This window comes from Macrobrachium rosenbergii, chromosome 46 (genome assembly GCF_040412425.1).
Source record: "Macrobrachium rosenbergii isolate ZJJX-2024 chromosome 46, ASM4041242v1, whole genome shotgun sequence".
Classification (NCBI taxonomy): Eukaryota; Metazoa; Arthropoda; class Malacostraca; order Decapoda; family Palaemonidae; genus Macrobrachium; species Macrobrachium rosenbergii.
This window is the reverse complement of record NC_089786.1, coordinates 2,915,001-2,928,814: the sequence shown is the minus strand read 5'-3', so window position 1 is coordinate 2,928,814 and position 13,814 is coordinate 2,915,001. Positions and strand designations below refer to the sequence as shown.

The following is a 13,814-nucleotide window of genomic DNA, read 5'->3' as shown; positions in this document are numbered from 1 at the left end:
TAAAGGTCAAGTTTTAGGTTAGTTTACATTTTATATCAAGTACGTTGGCATGGGTAGGATATGGACTTGTGGAATTTCTCAATGTTGGTTCATGAAAAATGCATCTTGTTATTACCTTTCTAAGTTCCCCTATTTTCCTTTTACTGTTATCCTTCTAAGGGAAGAGGTCTGTAGGATAAACTGCTAGTATATTTTTCAATTACCATTACGTATTTGAATCTACTAAAATATCAATGACTGATGGTTCTTAGCAAAATTTTCCTGTTGAAAACGCTTTTGCACATTCCAGGGATTTCAAACATTGTGACATGTATAACCATTGCTTATTTTTCAGAGCAGAAACCATGGCCCCACATACCAATTTGTTGTCTTGATGTATGTTAAAGGTGGCTACTACGAATTTTTATTTTTGTACAGGTCTAATTTGCGACAGTAATTAGTATTTTCTGAATGACAATTTGAAGAGTACAATTTAGAACTCTGTTTATTAATCAAGTGAACAAATTTGTAACAGGCTAAGGTGAAGTAAGTGGTCATTCAGACTTACTGTAACAGGACTTTCAAAGCAGAAATGTACTGGACTTCATATACCGTACATACAAAAATGCAGTTAAATACGTCAGGTTTTACGAGATTCATGAGCCTCCGTTTGGACAATCACACTGCAGAGTTAAACTTTTCATCTCTCGCAGGGCTGGGCAGCCTAATGAAAGGAAACACACTGCAGGTTTGCTTTCTCATTCCTCTACTGACAGAAAAAATTTTTGACAGCCACCAGTTTCTGTGGGACTCAAAAATTGTTGTACATTCACTTCCCATCAAAACTAGTAATAGAGCCATAACAGGGGACAATATGGCAATGTGCATAGATTTGTGCTACTCAACCCCAATCCATAGCCAAGTTCTTTAGATGTACTTAGCGTAACTTATGCTCACATTTTTACATAGCAACAAAAATGTAGTCATTAATAAAAAGAATTCAGTGAATTTTCATTTAACTTACAGAAAGTCTGTGTAGAAAGTTCATAGGCTAGGCTAACCTTAACCTAAGCAGAACCGGATTGGAAAAGGACGTGTGATTATTTTAACATGAAACTATAGAGTTATATTCTGTTATCATGTGTAAAACAATAAAAAATAATACAACAGTCAGGTGCATTTAATTTACCTTGAAATAAAGATGTCTGTTTAAGAAGTTTCAAGGCTAAGCTGGCCTTGTATTTGATGATAAGCTTTATAGCTCAGGGAAATTTAAACTTAAAACTACAGCAGTAGGCTACTATCATATTGAAGCAATAAAAATCTGCCAGTTAAGGGCAGAATAAAAACAATTTGGTGCAAGTCATTTACCTTAAACTGCTGGATGATTTTGGAAGCATTCAACTGTGCTAGCCAGGAATGGCTTTACCCTTACTGCAAGTAGTATAAAAATATGAGAATAGCAATCATGTTTACATGTTACTCTAGGTATCAAGTGCTTTACCTCTTCCGCAAAGGATGACACAACTTTGTATGTGCATAATTAGTTTTATGAAAACTGAGTTTTAAATAAAATGCAAAGATGCAACATTGCTGGTTAATAAAGATTCAGTAAAGCAGCTTCTAATACAATACTGACATCCTAGAACAAATTGGACACACCATCTCTAATCCAACTGTCATTTCACAAGATCTGGTACACAGGCATATTGTAAATCTGACTGCTTTAGAGAAACAATTAATTGTATGCAGCGCCCCCATTACAACATAGATGGAAGTGCTGCAGTGGTACTAACTTCACCTATAAATCGGTGACAATACCAAGGTCCCTACAGTGACTGGCTAGGAGACAGGAGGAATTACTGTAGGCGATACATTACTTCTTTATATACTATGATGGTGGTCATCTTCTTGTTAAATTACTGAATAATAAGGGAATTACAGAAAAAATACCAGCTTACCTTACCAAATCTAAATCCACTAATGAGCCACATTGTGTAGAAAACTAAACATGAGTCTGACAGTTTAGCTGCTTTTCTACCATGCATCCACTCCATGACGACACTGTACAGTGGTAACATTTTACTCTGTTATGTTGGATGCTGTAATACCTGAAGTTACTTATTCTGAAAATCCTGCTAGGAAGCTATGAACCCTTCATGAGGCTTCCTGTATATATACTTTGTGATGACACTCTTACCATCAGCTCCAGGTCTTTTTGTCCAACCACTGAAATATTTTGTTTGGATGTCAGAAGCATCCCAGGACATTAAATTTACCCTGAGCAAAATTGTTTGGTCACAGAGGCCAAGTGTTATCCAGTGAAAAGCAAGACATCAAAAACTATACATAGGACATATGACTACATGAAATTAATGCGATCACAAGGTCTTAATGGAAACACAGAATCCTAAGATTTACTTATTAAATAAAAATATTTATAAGAGATAACAATACATATAAATCATTAACAAACAAGTTACTTTGGTTTCTTTGCTTTGTTCTTCACTCTTTTCACCAGCATGGACAATTCATGGTCTTCTTTCCCTTTGGCTGTGTTTACTCTCTTAGGGTCCGGCTGTTGAGGAATATGAAACGAAGTTATTGTACAAGGTATAAAGTTATTACAAAAGGTAAATAAATACTGTGCACTGTTAACCTAAAAAAAATAAGTGTACTGTAATTTATTTTGTTCAAAATTTCTGAAAAATTAAGGTACAAAATATCTAATTTACTATCAAGTAACTCTCAAGAATAACCCCCAAGATAATGTAAGCTAGGGCTATGTAGTGAAACCATCCTTGCTGGCCAAAAGTGCATTTGACAGATTCTACTGCATATGTTAGTAGTGTGAAATGCACTACAAAGTTGCCCAGATCTAAAAATTCTTTCTTCCTTAATAAATTAACATTTGATCCTGCAACACTGTCAAAACTATATATAAACTGGAAATAAATGCTTACCTACCATGTACCAGAACGAAGGCAGTGTAAAACATTCACTACTAGCCATAACAATATTGTTACTACCAAGGATGTTTATTCTAACCATCCTTGTCACGGTTAGAATAATGCCCTCGGATTTCTACACTATCACTTCATTGGTCAGTTAGAAACTAAGAAACTAATTTGGAAATTTCCACTATTTATTAAAAGCCTAAGAAAAACCCTACTCCTGCTCTAGTGACAACAGTTTTATGGTGGTCTGAAGACCCTGAAAACTGTAAAAAATCAAGCAAATCCTCAGGCAGCACCTGAGAAAGAATAATTACATGAACTTTACATTCTGCACCCTTCCCCATCCTGCTGCCTGGATCATTTATCAGCAATCCCAGAAGCAACACGTCAACCAACATCATCTGGGAGCAGATGATGCATACAAATTATGTCATTATTAATATTTAACATTCTAGTTTTCTATAAAAACTGAATAACATTCTAGTTTTCTATAAAAACTGAATAACATTCTAGTTTTCTATAAAAACTGAATATAAACTAAATCCTCTCAAGAAATTGACTACTAACTCAAAAATCAAACAAAATTTAGTCAAGAGAAAAACCCAATGTATTTTGGCAGGTGAATGGGGAAATCTCTTGTCTGTAAACTAATTGTGGTGTCCTATGCCATATAAAATAAACTGCAAGCCTACCTTAATTAGTTACTCAGCAAATAAAGTAAGCAGGTTTTAAAATCTGTATGAACATGAAGTACCAATTTTGTTAGATGTCTAAAAGAAGATTCCTTCCATACTCACTATATTTTCAAAGTTCTCTGCCATTCTTTTCTTCTGTACATTATTAATCAGCTCGTCAATTGCCTTAGTACGCTTAAACTGAGGATGAGACGGATCTATGTTGAAATCTCCTGACGTGAACAGACCCGAAAATCTCGCGTCACCAGTGTCAACCTGGAAAGCAAAACATATAAAAATGCTGTCGTTTCAGTCGTCTCTATTTTCAAAAATAAATTATTCATGCTCTCAGGCTCAATAACAAAGCTAAATATAACTGACTGGTAAGTAATTATGAACCAAAAAAAAGTTTGTATTTTTGCACAAACATTCCTTTCACGAAACCTTACCTTGAATTCATCTTTATTACTTTCTTTCCCTTCAAGAAGCTTTTCTGCCCTTTTCTTTCTGGCATTTTTCTTCAACTTCTTCTTGGACTTTCCTTTGTGTTCCTCGATAATATCCCTCATGTTGAAATGCCTTTTCTCTTCCTGGTCTTCATCCATAAGAAGCAATTCTAAATCTCTCTGAAAAGAAGGAAAAGTGTTTTTGTCTAAAATTTTCATAAAATATTTAGAATATGATTTTCATTTACACTGTACTGTGCATTGCAAACATGAATAAAATACTTCCCTTGTTTGAAACTGAGAATGCAGTATGTTTTGGAGTTAAGAACTGCCTAAAAATTAGGTGTTACAAAGACGCACCCCACAAAGGAATAAAATTAAATAGTCACATAACAACAGTAAATATGCATTGCTTAGGACATCAGTAAAATTGTATTGCCTCAGAGAAGTAACAAAATTACAAAATTCTCTCTCACTGACAATTCAATAAAACTTCAAATTTTGACATCTTTTTTATACAGATAACCTGTTTTTCTGAAGAGAACTGAAGCCGATTGAAGATGTTCTCAAAATACTTTCAAATAACAGCAAAGGGTAATCTAATGACTGTACCAACATAGTCAAGACGTTCAACAGGAAGGTTGCTAGAAAACAATTTACATCCACTGAGAGAATGGACATCATTTTCTAATGAAACAACACACCCCCTCAATAGTCATCCAACTTATGATGTTTTGCCTATGCAATATTTCCTCCAACAAGATAATTATTATTAAATTCAATACAATCCAAAATTCACTGTAATGGCCTCTCTAATCACACTTAACAAAAATATACACTTATAGAGCATCAAGGGCAGCAAATTTGTCCTACTAAGAGAGATGCTGAATTGTTGCAAACATCCTTTACATGACCTGACAATCATCTGCTCTATTGTACGCCACTATCTTTCAATATCACGATGAGCAACTGCCCAGCAACTTTTAGAAATGGAATGGGTTTGGAATCTTCCAGTTAATTCTGAACACAATGAACATTTCCTGAGCACAGTGCAAGTGTTTGGGAAAGGGGTATTGTTGAAACTTCAATTGCATTGGACACAAATTAAGGCAAACTTCAACTGGTATTTATAATCAACAATTTTGTGGACTGCTTTTATGTACATGAATCTGAGAACACTCACTTGTACTTGGGACCAAGGATAAGAGACCACAGGATTATAGGTTGGATAAGTTACATGAATTTGGCATGTAATCCTGCTTTCATCATATTAAATTAAGATGGATATGGAGAAACAAATCCATAGTTATGTAACTGTACAATGTAAGTATAAATACGCACATGAAAATATGTAAGCAATAAGAGCTTTCAAGGACCAGCTCATTTCTCCTTGAGGAGAATCAAGCAGGTTCTCGAAAGCCTTCATTGTATGTATATATTTAAATTTCCATCAGTGTGGATTTTTTCACCATTTTAGTGATCATGTGATTATGAGATTTTTATAAATATAATAATAATAACTATAATATCACCTACCCGTTCTTCCTCATCGCCACTTTCTTCTTCTTTAGGTATTTTCTTTTTCTTCTTCTTTTTGTCCTTCTTTCCCTTCTTTGGGCTCTCCTCCATCTCTTCTGCAAAGAAAGGATCATTCCTGATGTCCTCCATACCACCAGGAACTTCATCGTCAGAGTATTCATCATCTCTGCTACCAGCGGCTTTTTTGTCCTCCAGTTTTTTCATCTTTTTATTTCTCTTCTTTTCTAAGTATTTTTCAAATGGATTAAGGTCATTTTCCTTCTCACTTTCTTCTTCACTTTCACTGTCATCATCACCGCCCTCTTCCTTCGCCCCGGTCCCAAAAACTTCTTCCATATCGAAGCGGTTCTTCTTCTTCTTTTCTTTTTCGTCAATTTCTTGGAGCAGAGCCCTGAAATTGGCAATTCTCTCTTGCTTACTGGTTTCCCCTTCATCGCTGCTATAATCCCCTTCTTGCTCAGAATTTGATTCTTCACCACTACTCGAAGCAATGAAGTTCTGAAACATTAAGATAAAGGACTTGAGTTTCGGGGATAAAAAGATATTTTCAAAGTCCTACTGATTCACAGCATATAACTAACAGATTTACATTTACTTAAACTGCCTATTTACAAGCTGGGAAATATTTTTCCATACATGTGTCCCTCAGGTAAGATGAAGTTTGTAGGTATGATCTCATTCTTCCAAAAGCATCTGTGATAAAGTTAATATGAAACTGCCAAAGTAGAAGAACTTTTAAAAGGATGTTGATTACAGTCACAAAAAGTAAGCTGGGTAGTTACCAACACTGAAGGACAGAGATGATGTGTAAAATATATACACCTATTCCAAATGAGACAACTCTTCTGCGCATGAGACTGAATCTAGCAATGTCTTCATTCTAACTACATGCATGAAAATCTACAAAAATGAACAACAGTTTATTTGGTTACTGTACCATGAATATGCTTTCTCCAATTCATTGGCATCACAAAACCTGTCATTCAGCTGAAAGTCTTCATTAAGGATACAATTTCTCAACATGATACCACACTTTCTCATTGTTTCCCAATCTAATGACCTTCCACTTCTCTCTGGCTCTTTCAGAACTGCACTTGAGGAAAAAACCAGCTGTGTCCTGACAAACTTAAAACAGCCTGTTTGACAAACCTTTAAATAATTCTCATTATATTCCTTTCCTGACATAGCATTTCTCATGGCATTTGAAAGGACTTTTTGCCGGTGAGGATCCGTCTGATCCCAAGTTAAGGTGGGCTGGGAGTCGAACAGTGCTGTGGTTGTGAAGAGCTTTGCTTCGTAGAATTCCGGAACGTCATGACAAGAGTCGTGTGGTTCCTGAGAAAAGAATAAATGATTGAAAGTATGGTCCCATGAAAATGAACTGCAATGAACTACTGTGCTATGAAGAACAATGCAGAGTGAAAATGCAATTCCTGCAATGTATGTACGATTGCCAAAAGAGAATTTATTTCAGGTCTAATCCCTTGAAGGGAAAAGCCAACATGAAAAGTATGATGATGATGATGATGACAATAAGTGGGAATGGAAGAATAAAAGCCTTCAGTTCATATGTACCACCAAAAATTGCAATCAGTTTTAAACTTATAATTTATTTACTTGAAATATCCTCTTCTGCAGTTATGATAATATGAAATATTCTCTCATGCAGTTATGATATGACAACTGTCAAATGCCCCTCTGTAAAAAGGCACAACATATAAACACAACTTTAAAGCTAAAACTTTTCATGGAGTTGCAAAGGTAAGAAATAAACTCTTTACTTTAATGCACTGTATGATATACACTATTCTGGAGACGATTATTATTTTATCAGTTTATCAAGACCAAAAATAACTGCAATAAGTTAATTTAAAGTGGCCAAATTTTACTGAAATAATTTAGTTCACAAGATTACCCATTAGTATTCCTAGACCCTTACAGGGACTGCCCCAAAGATTTAATTTTAATTGAAAAGTGAAAACTAAAGTAAAGCACAGTTTAAAATGTTGGACAGATAAGTGGGAAAATACCTCCCGTCAGAAATTACAGCATATGTAAAACTGATTTAATTTTGTTATAAAAAATATTTGGACTGGGTACTTTAAGACTTCACTTCACAAAGACATGATAAACAATCACTTCACTTTCAGAAGTTTAAAGTTTAACAGAAAATATGAAGAAAAAGGCAGTTACATTACATTTCAATGCAGATACTGCACACAAACATCTACTTCAAGGAAGAAGATGTTTGGACTGCCTGAACTCCATCACAACCATTGAATAAACAAGTTACGAACCTCGTCAAAGGTCATTTCTGCAGGAATGTATCTTAGATCCATATAAACGCCAGCCCTCTCAAAGGACTGCCTATCACACTCGCTGTACAAGACTTTTGCTGTGTCGACGGAGTCGCACTCCACCACAGCATAGTAGTACCGAAGACGATTCCTTTCATACTGACGAAGAGCCTCGTAGTTCTCTTTTGCGCCTCTATAGAGAAGTCTTCCTGCAAACAACAATTCAATATTTTACAAAGCAATGCACTGCAAAGGAAACGAAGCAAATTACCAGAGCACACACACACACACACAATTCATTGCTTATACAAAGAAACTACTGTATACTCTGCACAATTTGGGAAGTTTCTTCAAACTTCTTACTTCTACCTATGCTCTAATTACTGGTAAGAAGTAGATAACAAAATATACAAAACACTTGCCTAAATCATGAAGCAATGGTTTACAATTTGTCTGACCAAAAAGTTAGATGCAATCAATTTTTGTAAAACTCATTACATAATTTTTGCATGATCCTATTCACAAATAGTCAAAAAACACACCAAACAAAAGCATAATCACACAGTATAAGTAGATATAAGGTCAGTCATAATGCATTCTAATGATGTCTCCAATAAACCTGACACGTAATGCAACAGTGACTTTAAACATAAGCAATGAGAAATGAATGAAACAGAAATAAAGTTAATTAAAAAGAAAGGTCAGTGCATAGGTAATCAAAGCAGAATACAGGTAACTGAACAAGTAACTAAAGCAAAAATTATACAGGAAGTAACTGAAGAGACGAGAGAAATTATTTATTAAACATGGAAGGTGTGTAACTATTCATTGTGGGTGATGGTCTTGTCCAATGCCTCACTATTTCAAGGCATTATTCAGTAATTTAATAATTAATAACTTCCCTTTACAAGGTGTTGAAGCAAAAGTAAAAACGAAGGGGTCTAGTTCAAATAGGTGCAATAAAATTATGTGGTGCTTTGCACTTCATCAATTCAAAACTAACATGTCAATGTCTGAGGAAACACAATAAGAAATTACCTCTCTCAAGTTTATCCAAGTCAATGTCATTGTCATCGATGACTTTGCTCTTCTCCCCCAAAGCTTCTGAGGTCAGTTCCTTTGGTCCAAAACGATCTTCTTCGGCCATGCGTTCCTTCCCAAATTCAGACGGATAAATAGAGACTTTCTTAATTGAGCCACCCCTTGGACAAAAAGAATGGAATACCACCATAATATCGACGGCCTTGATGTTATTCCAGTCCAGGTTACAAACAGCAATACGAGAAGTTTCCTGAAAAATTTCAACTCTCATGAAGGTTTCAAACATGTTCTGTGCTAATAATCTAATTTTAACAACCTGTTGATAGTTTCCTTAAATTTTCTCGGATGTTTTGCATAATGCTGTTTACTCCCAAGAGGTTACAAGCCAGATGGATAAATCAGATCATTATCAATAAGTTTAATAATTCTTTTAATCATGTAGCTCTCACATGTTTTATCATTATTATTCTCAATACTATTATTATACCACATAATCAGAATAAAAAAATGCTGCAAGAATGCTGCTAAGAGTCTTCAGTACTATCTACAGTGTTCCAAACAAGACACAGAGTAGACTGAGGCTTCTGACTGGGATGAACCTGGGGAAATTGAACCTCAAACATTACTACTTCCTTACTTCAAATTCCTGCTGAGTGTCCCAAACAGCATCTTGATCTAATTCGCCCCAATCAAACTCTTTCTCTTTTTCGTCCTCATCTTCTGTTGATGAGTCGTCATCTGAAGAATCGTCCGAAAACATGGCGGCACCTCTCGCATAGTCTTGAGTCATGTCTTGCAATCTCTCAAGAATATCTTTAGAGATATCTTTTGTTTTGATGGGAGCATCTTGAGCCTCTGAAAATACACCCATTCATAGTAAGTTGAAATTAAGTACTTCAATACAATTTGTAGCCTAAACTAAACTATACTTCACTTACCATTATATTTAAGAGATTTATCTGCAAATGATGAATTTCTAACAAGGTCACCTAGCAAAAATCCATCAAAATAGTGTAGCTGATAAGCAAAGATGTCAAGAGGTCTGATACGGTGAGGGGTTTCCTAACCAAGACACAATATCATTGTGAATATAAAGCAAATTCAAAGCAGGAATTGTAATGACACATTAAGCAGAGCAAGTAGTATTTCACCTCTGGAGGGTATCTCTGGGTGGGGAAAGGATATGTGGTTCATCATACTGCTTCCAAGACCAATTTTCTTCCTATTTCCTTGCTTCATATATGGTACTTCATACAACTCCTGTTTTCACAAAGCTGTTTGAAAATGTGAAAACTGAACCACTCTAACCTATCAACATCTTGGCCCATGAAGGGAAAGCCTCATGAATGCATGTTCATGATGATTATATATTAAATAAAAATAAGAAACTAGATTGCCAATTAAAATAATTTACATAAGTTTGGCAAAACATGCAGAACCGAATGTCATGTCTGAGTGATCTAGCAATTCCTGACCACTGAGGTACTTTCTAAGAATAGTATTTCCCTGGTTATGTCAACCTTGAACAGTGTACTGTCTAAGGCCTGGAAAATACGTTATCAAATATTAACATGATGGGTTGAAGACAAAATTTAAACATGATATGCTGCATGTGCAACTTACCATTTGTTGCCTTAGTATCTTCCTTCTCTTCCTCGCCTTCATTCTCAGACTCAGACTTTTCATCCTCATCATCATCATCATCGCTTTCACTTTCTTCGGACGAGACTCGATAAAACTGGCGGAGGTCTTCCTTTGTAGAGTAACTCCCTGTCCTTCCTCTGGGATCCATTGTTGACTTTTCATAAAACTTTTCATCCTGTTAAAACAAATAATCTTTCTGATGAAATACTGAGTCAAGCAATTATCATCCTTGGGAACCTACCAAGAAGGAAGAGAAGTCCACTTTCAAATTTGACCTATTACTCACAAAATTTTGATAAGATGAAGAATGAAATTACCAAAAGGCTTGCAGTGGCATAACTATCTGTTCTAAAATACTAAAATAGAGACTTCATGTACGTTTGTATCTGTTCCAAAGGGAATAGCTGATAGCTGTCGGAAACTGATTCTATATTTACAGTGAGTCTAGAGGCCTCCTAGGACTTGGGTTGGTGATAATTTAAAGATTAAAGTTTAGCATCACATTTGCCATGGAGATATTTTCCCTTAAAAAAAAAAATTTTTATATTTTAATTAAAACGGGAAGGGAGGGATTACTCCTGACACTGAAATTTTGTGATCACATGCTGAGCAACAACAAAAGTGAGATACAGTACTGTAATTAGCCAGTTTCATTTTAAACAAAATGAGACAAATAAACGCTAATCCTACTAAAGGTAGCCCAGAAATTTACTAGAGTACGCAGAACTAAAAAGCACTGACTATACTAAAAGTTACCATAGTTTCTAGATTGCTTGTAAGTCTTAAGGGGATTGTCTAGCTCTTCTGTGCTGGAACTCATATGATAAAAGTTTAGATTTGCATGAAGATGAATGAGCCAACATTTAAAATTTTGTAGCTTTCAATGTGAAATTTAAAATATCATAAAATGAGATCATGCATTATCCCTACAATTAGTGCTGTATCCTTGATGACAAGAAGTTTAATTCTGTTATAACCTTTATGATACAAATATATCACCAATTGGTAAGTAATGTTTTGCATGTTACAAACATCTAAACATAAAACACTAAGTTACTTGAAACTTTAGCACAACCTTTGTAAAATGAAAAGCATTACAAAGAGCCATACAGAATTACATATTGCAGTTTGAGACACTTTATACCGACAAGACACTCACGGAGAACATGGACGAAAACCGGCTATCAAGTTTGACAGTTTTTTGCTTCTTCGGGGCATCTCGAAGCTTTGGATCGAAGGGAACGTGAGAAAACCTGGGATCCTGGGTAATTTGCTCCATTTCTTTCCTTGCTCTGGCCTCTCTTCCCTCTATCCATTTCTTCCCCTTGTGTCCTTTATTTTTATTTTTGGGCATATTTTTATCCTTCATCTGGAAATAGCACAGGCAATTATTTTACCGTCTTGTTAAATTATTTAAAATAAAATCTCTCTTGGGCAAAAATGTTAAGACAGAAGCCACTGTGGTTTCATTACAAGGTAAACATTAAAAAAAATTGAAAAAAAAAAAAAATTGATTCTTAAGTTTCATTTCTCCAAAAAAATACATATGGTGAAGCATAACAATACAATATTGAGCAATAATCATAACTGGGAAAAAAAGTACATGAATTAGCAGAGCTACAAACAAAAAATAATGTATTGTCATATAAAAACCACTATTTAAACTGCCAGTAGGCAGTAATACACCCTATTAATTTAAGAAAACATGACTATGGGTCTTTACATTACAGCAATCAGAATGAATGATTCCACTAAGTAGAATACATACAGCATCCCACCTCGGTGAAAATACTGAAGGCTATAGCCTACACCCGAGTGGGCCACTCTCTTATCAAAGATGGAGTTCAGACATTTCAATTTAAAAGAAATGTTTGGAGGAAAAAATCCTGTTCTGTTCAATAGACTATTGTGGCAAAATTGTACAAAACTAACTCAATGAACTGTTTCAATACTTATACCATCTAAGGGGTAAAACTCATTCTTTCAATATCAGGTAGTATGAATGCTCTAGCATGATTGCTTTAAAACTGACAAAATTTTAACAGCACTAAGAGGATTAGTTAGAACTAAGGCATTCAAAAGTTACTGAATCCTGTGCAGTAATATGCTCTTTTGTGAAAGGAACTGCAAAATGACAAAATATACTGGTCATTGAGCTAAGTTACCAAAGACATTGAAACATAAGCATATGGGAGTGAACTGAAAGCCTAAGATCAAGCCATTCCAAAACATAACATAAATTAACTTAGCCCTTAGGCCACCAACAGTACTGACACTCCATGCTCTTCAAGAGACCCATATTGGTACTGTGGACAAACTTAACTCTATGCTAGCTTGGGTGGAAAGCAGAATGAGGGGTCGCAGCTTACCTTCGGGCCGCCTCCCCCACCCCCTTCCTCCGGGTTAGGGCACGGCATCCAAGGTTAGGTTAGGTAAAGGCAAGTCCGGTTAGGTCTTATTCCCTCTGAAATATCTAGGCTACTTCAGTAGCCCTGACCCCTCAGTCTGCATTCACTCTGGTGGCGTTAAATAAGCCTGTCCAGCCTGAAAGGAAACGATTGCCTACTGTACCCAACCAAACCTAAGCCTGGCCTAGCCTTAAATTAGGTATCTATGGGAACAATAATAAACTATCATAGGGCCGCCTTAATGACAGAAATAGACCTGGCTCTAACCACAGGCTACGTTAGGTAAGGTCCTGCATGGCCTCCATATTAAGCCTGTCCTTGACGACGATGGACCATCAGGCTGATTTAAACTACATCATATATCGGTTATTTCTACAAATATTAAACTTACCTCTTATGATATCACAAGATTTGAGTTTTGTATATCTAATTTACACTGTATAACCCGTAAATTATCAGCTGTCTGATGGAAAATACGCAGAGAAAACTTCGAGTGCAAAATGTAAACAAAGGCACAATTATCAACGACGACTTTCAAGAAGAAGAAGATTCATCACGTTGTCTGTCTTCACCTTAAAGTTGGGTCGTTCGTGACCAATGGAAAAATCCATAGGAAAACACGAACATACAGTATAAATCAATGCCTGTCTCTCATTATTTATTAGGCATCCTGGTCCTCGTCATATCAAGATAAACAGCAGTATTAAAAATGGGTTAACAGCATAATGGCTCATTTTTATCTCCTAAAATAACGATACGATTTGTGACAGTCAAAAGACAACATACAGTTTACATCAAGCGAGCAAATCTTTTTCCTTACTGACGTATC

General features: G+C 35.6%; 1 protein-coding gene across 3 annotated transcripts in view; it reads right to left on the bottom strand.

Moving 5' to 3' along the window:
• Positions 1-2,387: 2,387 nt before the first annotated feature.
• Positions 2,388-13,814, bottom strand: part of LOC136830162 (uncharacterized) — a 56,538-nt gene continuing 45,111 nt past the window's right edge. Inside the window, exons 1-11 of one of the 3 annotated variants that reach the window (XM_067089415.1) lie at positions 13,377-13,560; positions 11,737-11,946; positions 10,557-10,752; positions 9,571-9,788; positions 8,931-9,183; positions 7,893-8,101; positions 6,745-6,930; positions 5,593-6,093; positions 4,060-4,236; positions 3,734-3,886; positions 2,388-2,557 (exon numbers count right to left, since the gene is read on the bottom strand). In XM_067089415.1, coding sequence (XP_066945516.1) covers positions 2,459-2,557; positions 3,734-3,886; positions 4,060-4,236; positions 5,593-6,093; positions 6,745-6,930; positions 7,893-8,101; positions 8,931-9,183; positions 9,571-9,788; positions 10,557-10,752; positions 11,737-11,946 — 2,202 coding nt within the window. In that variant the 5' untranslated portion in view covers positions 13,377-13,560 and the 3' untranslated portion in view covers positions 2,388-2,458. Of the gene's footprint in view, positions 2,558-3,733; positions 3,887-4,059; positions 4,237-5,592; positions 6,094-6,744; positions 6,931-7,892; positions 8,102-8,930; positions 9,184-9,570; positions 9,789-10,556; positions 10,753-11,736; positions 11,947-12,946; positions 13,117-13,376; positions 13,561-13,814 lie in introns of those variants that run through there. The other 2 variants (XM_067089413.1, XM_067089414.1) reach the window with 2 other exon arrangements.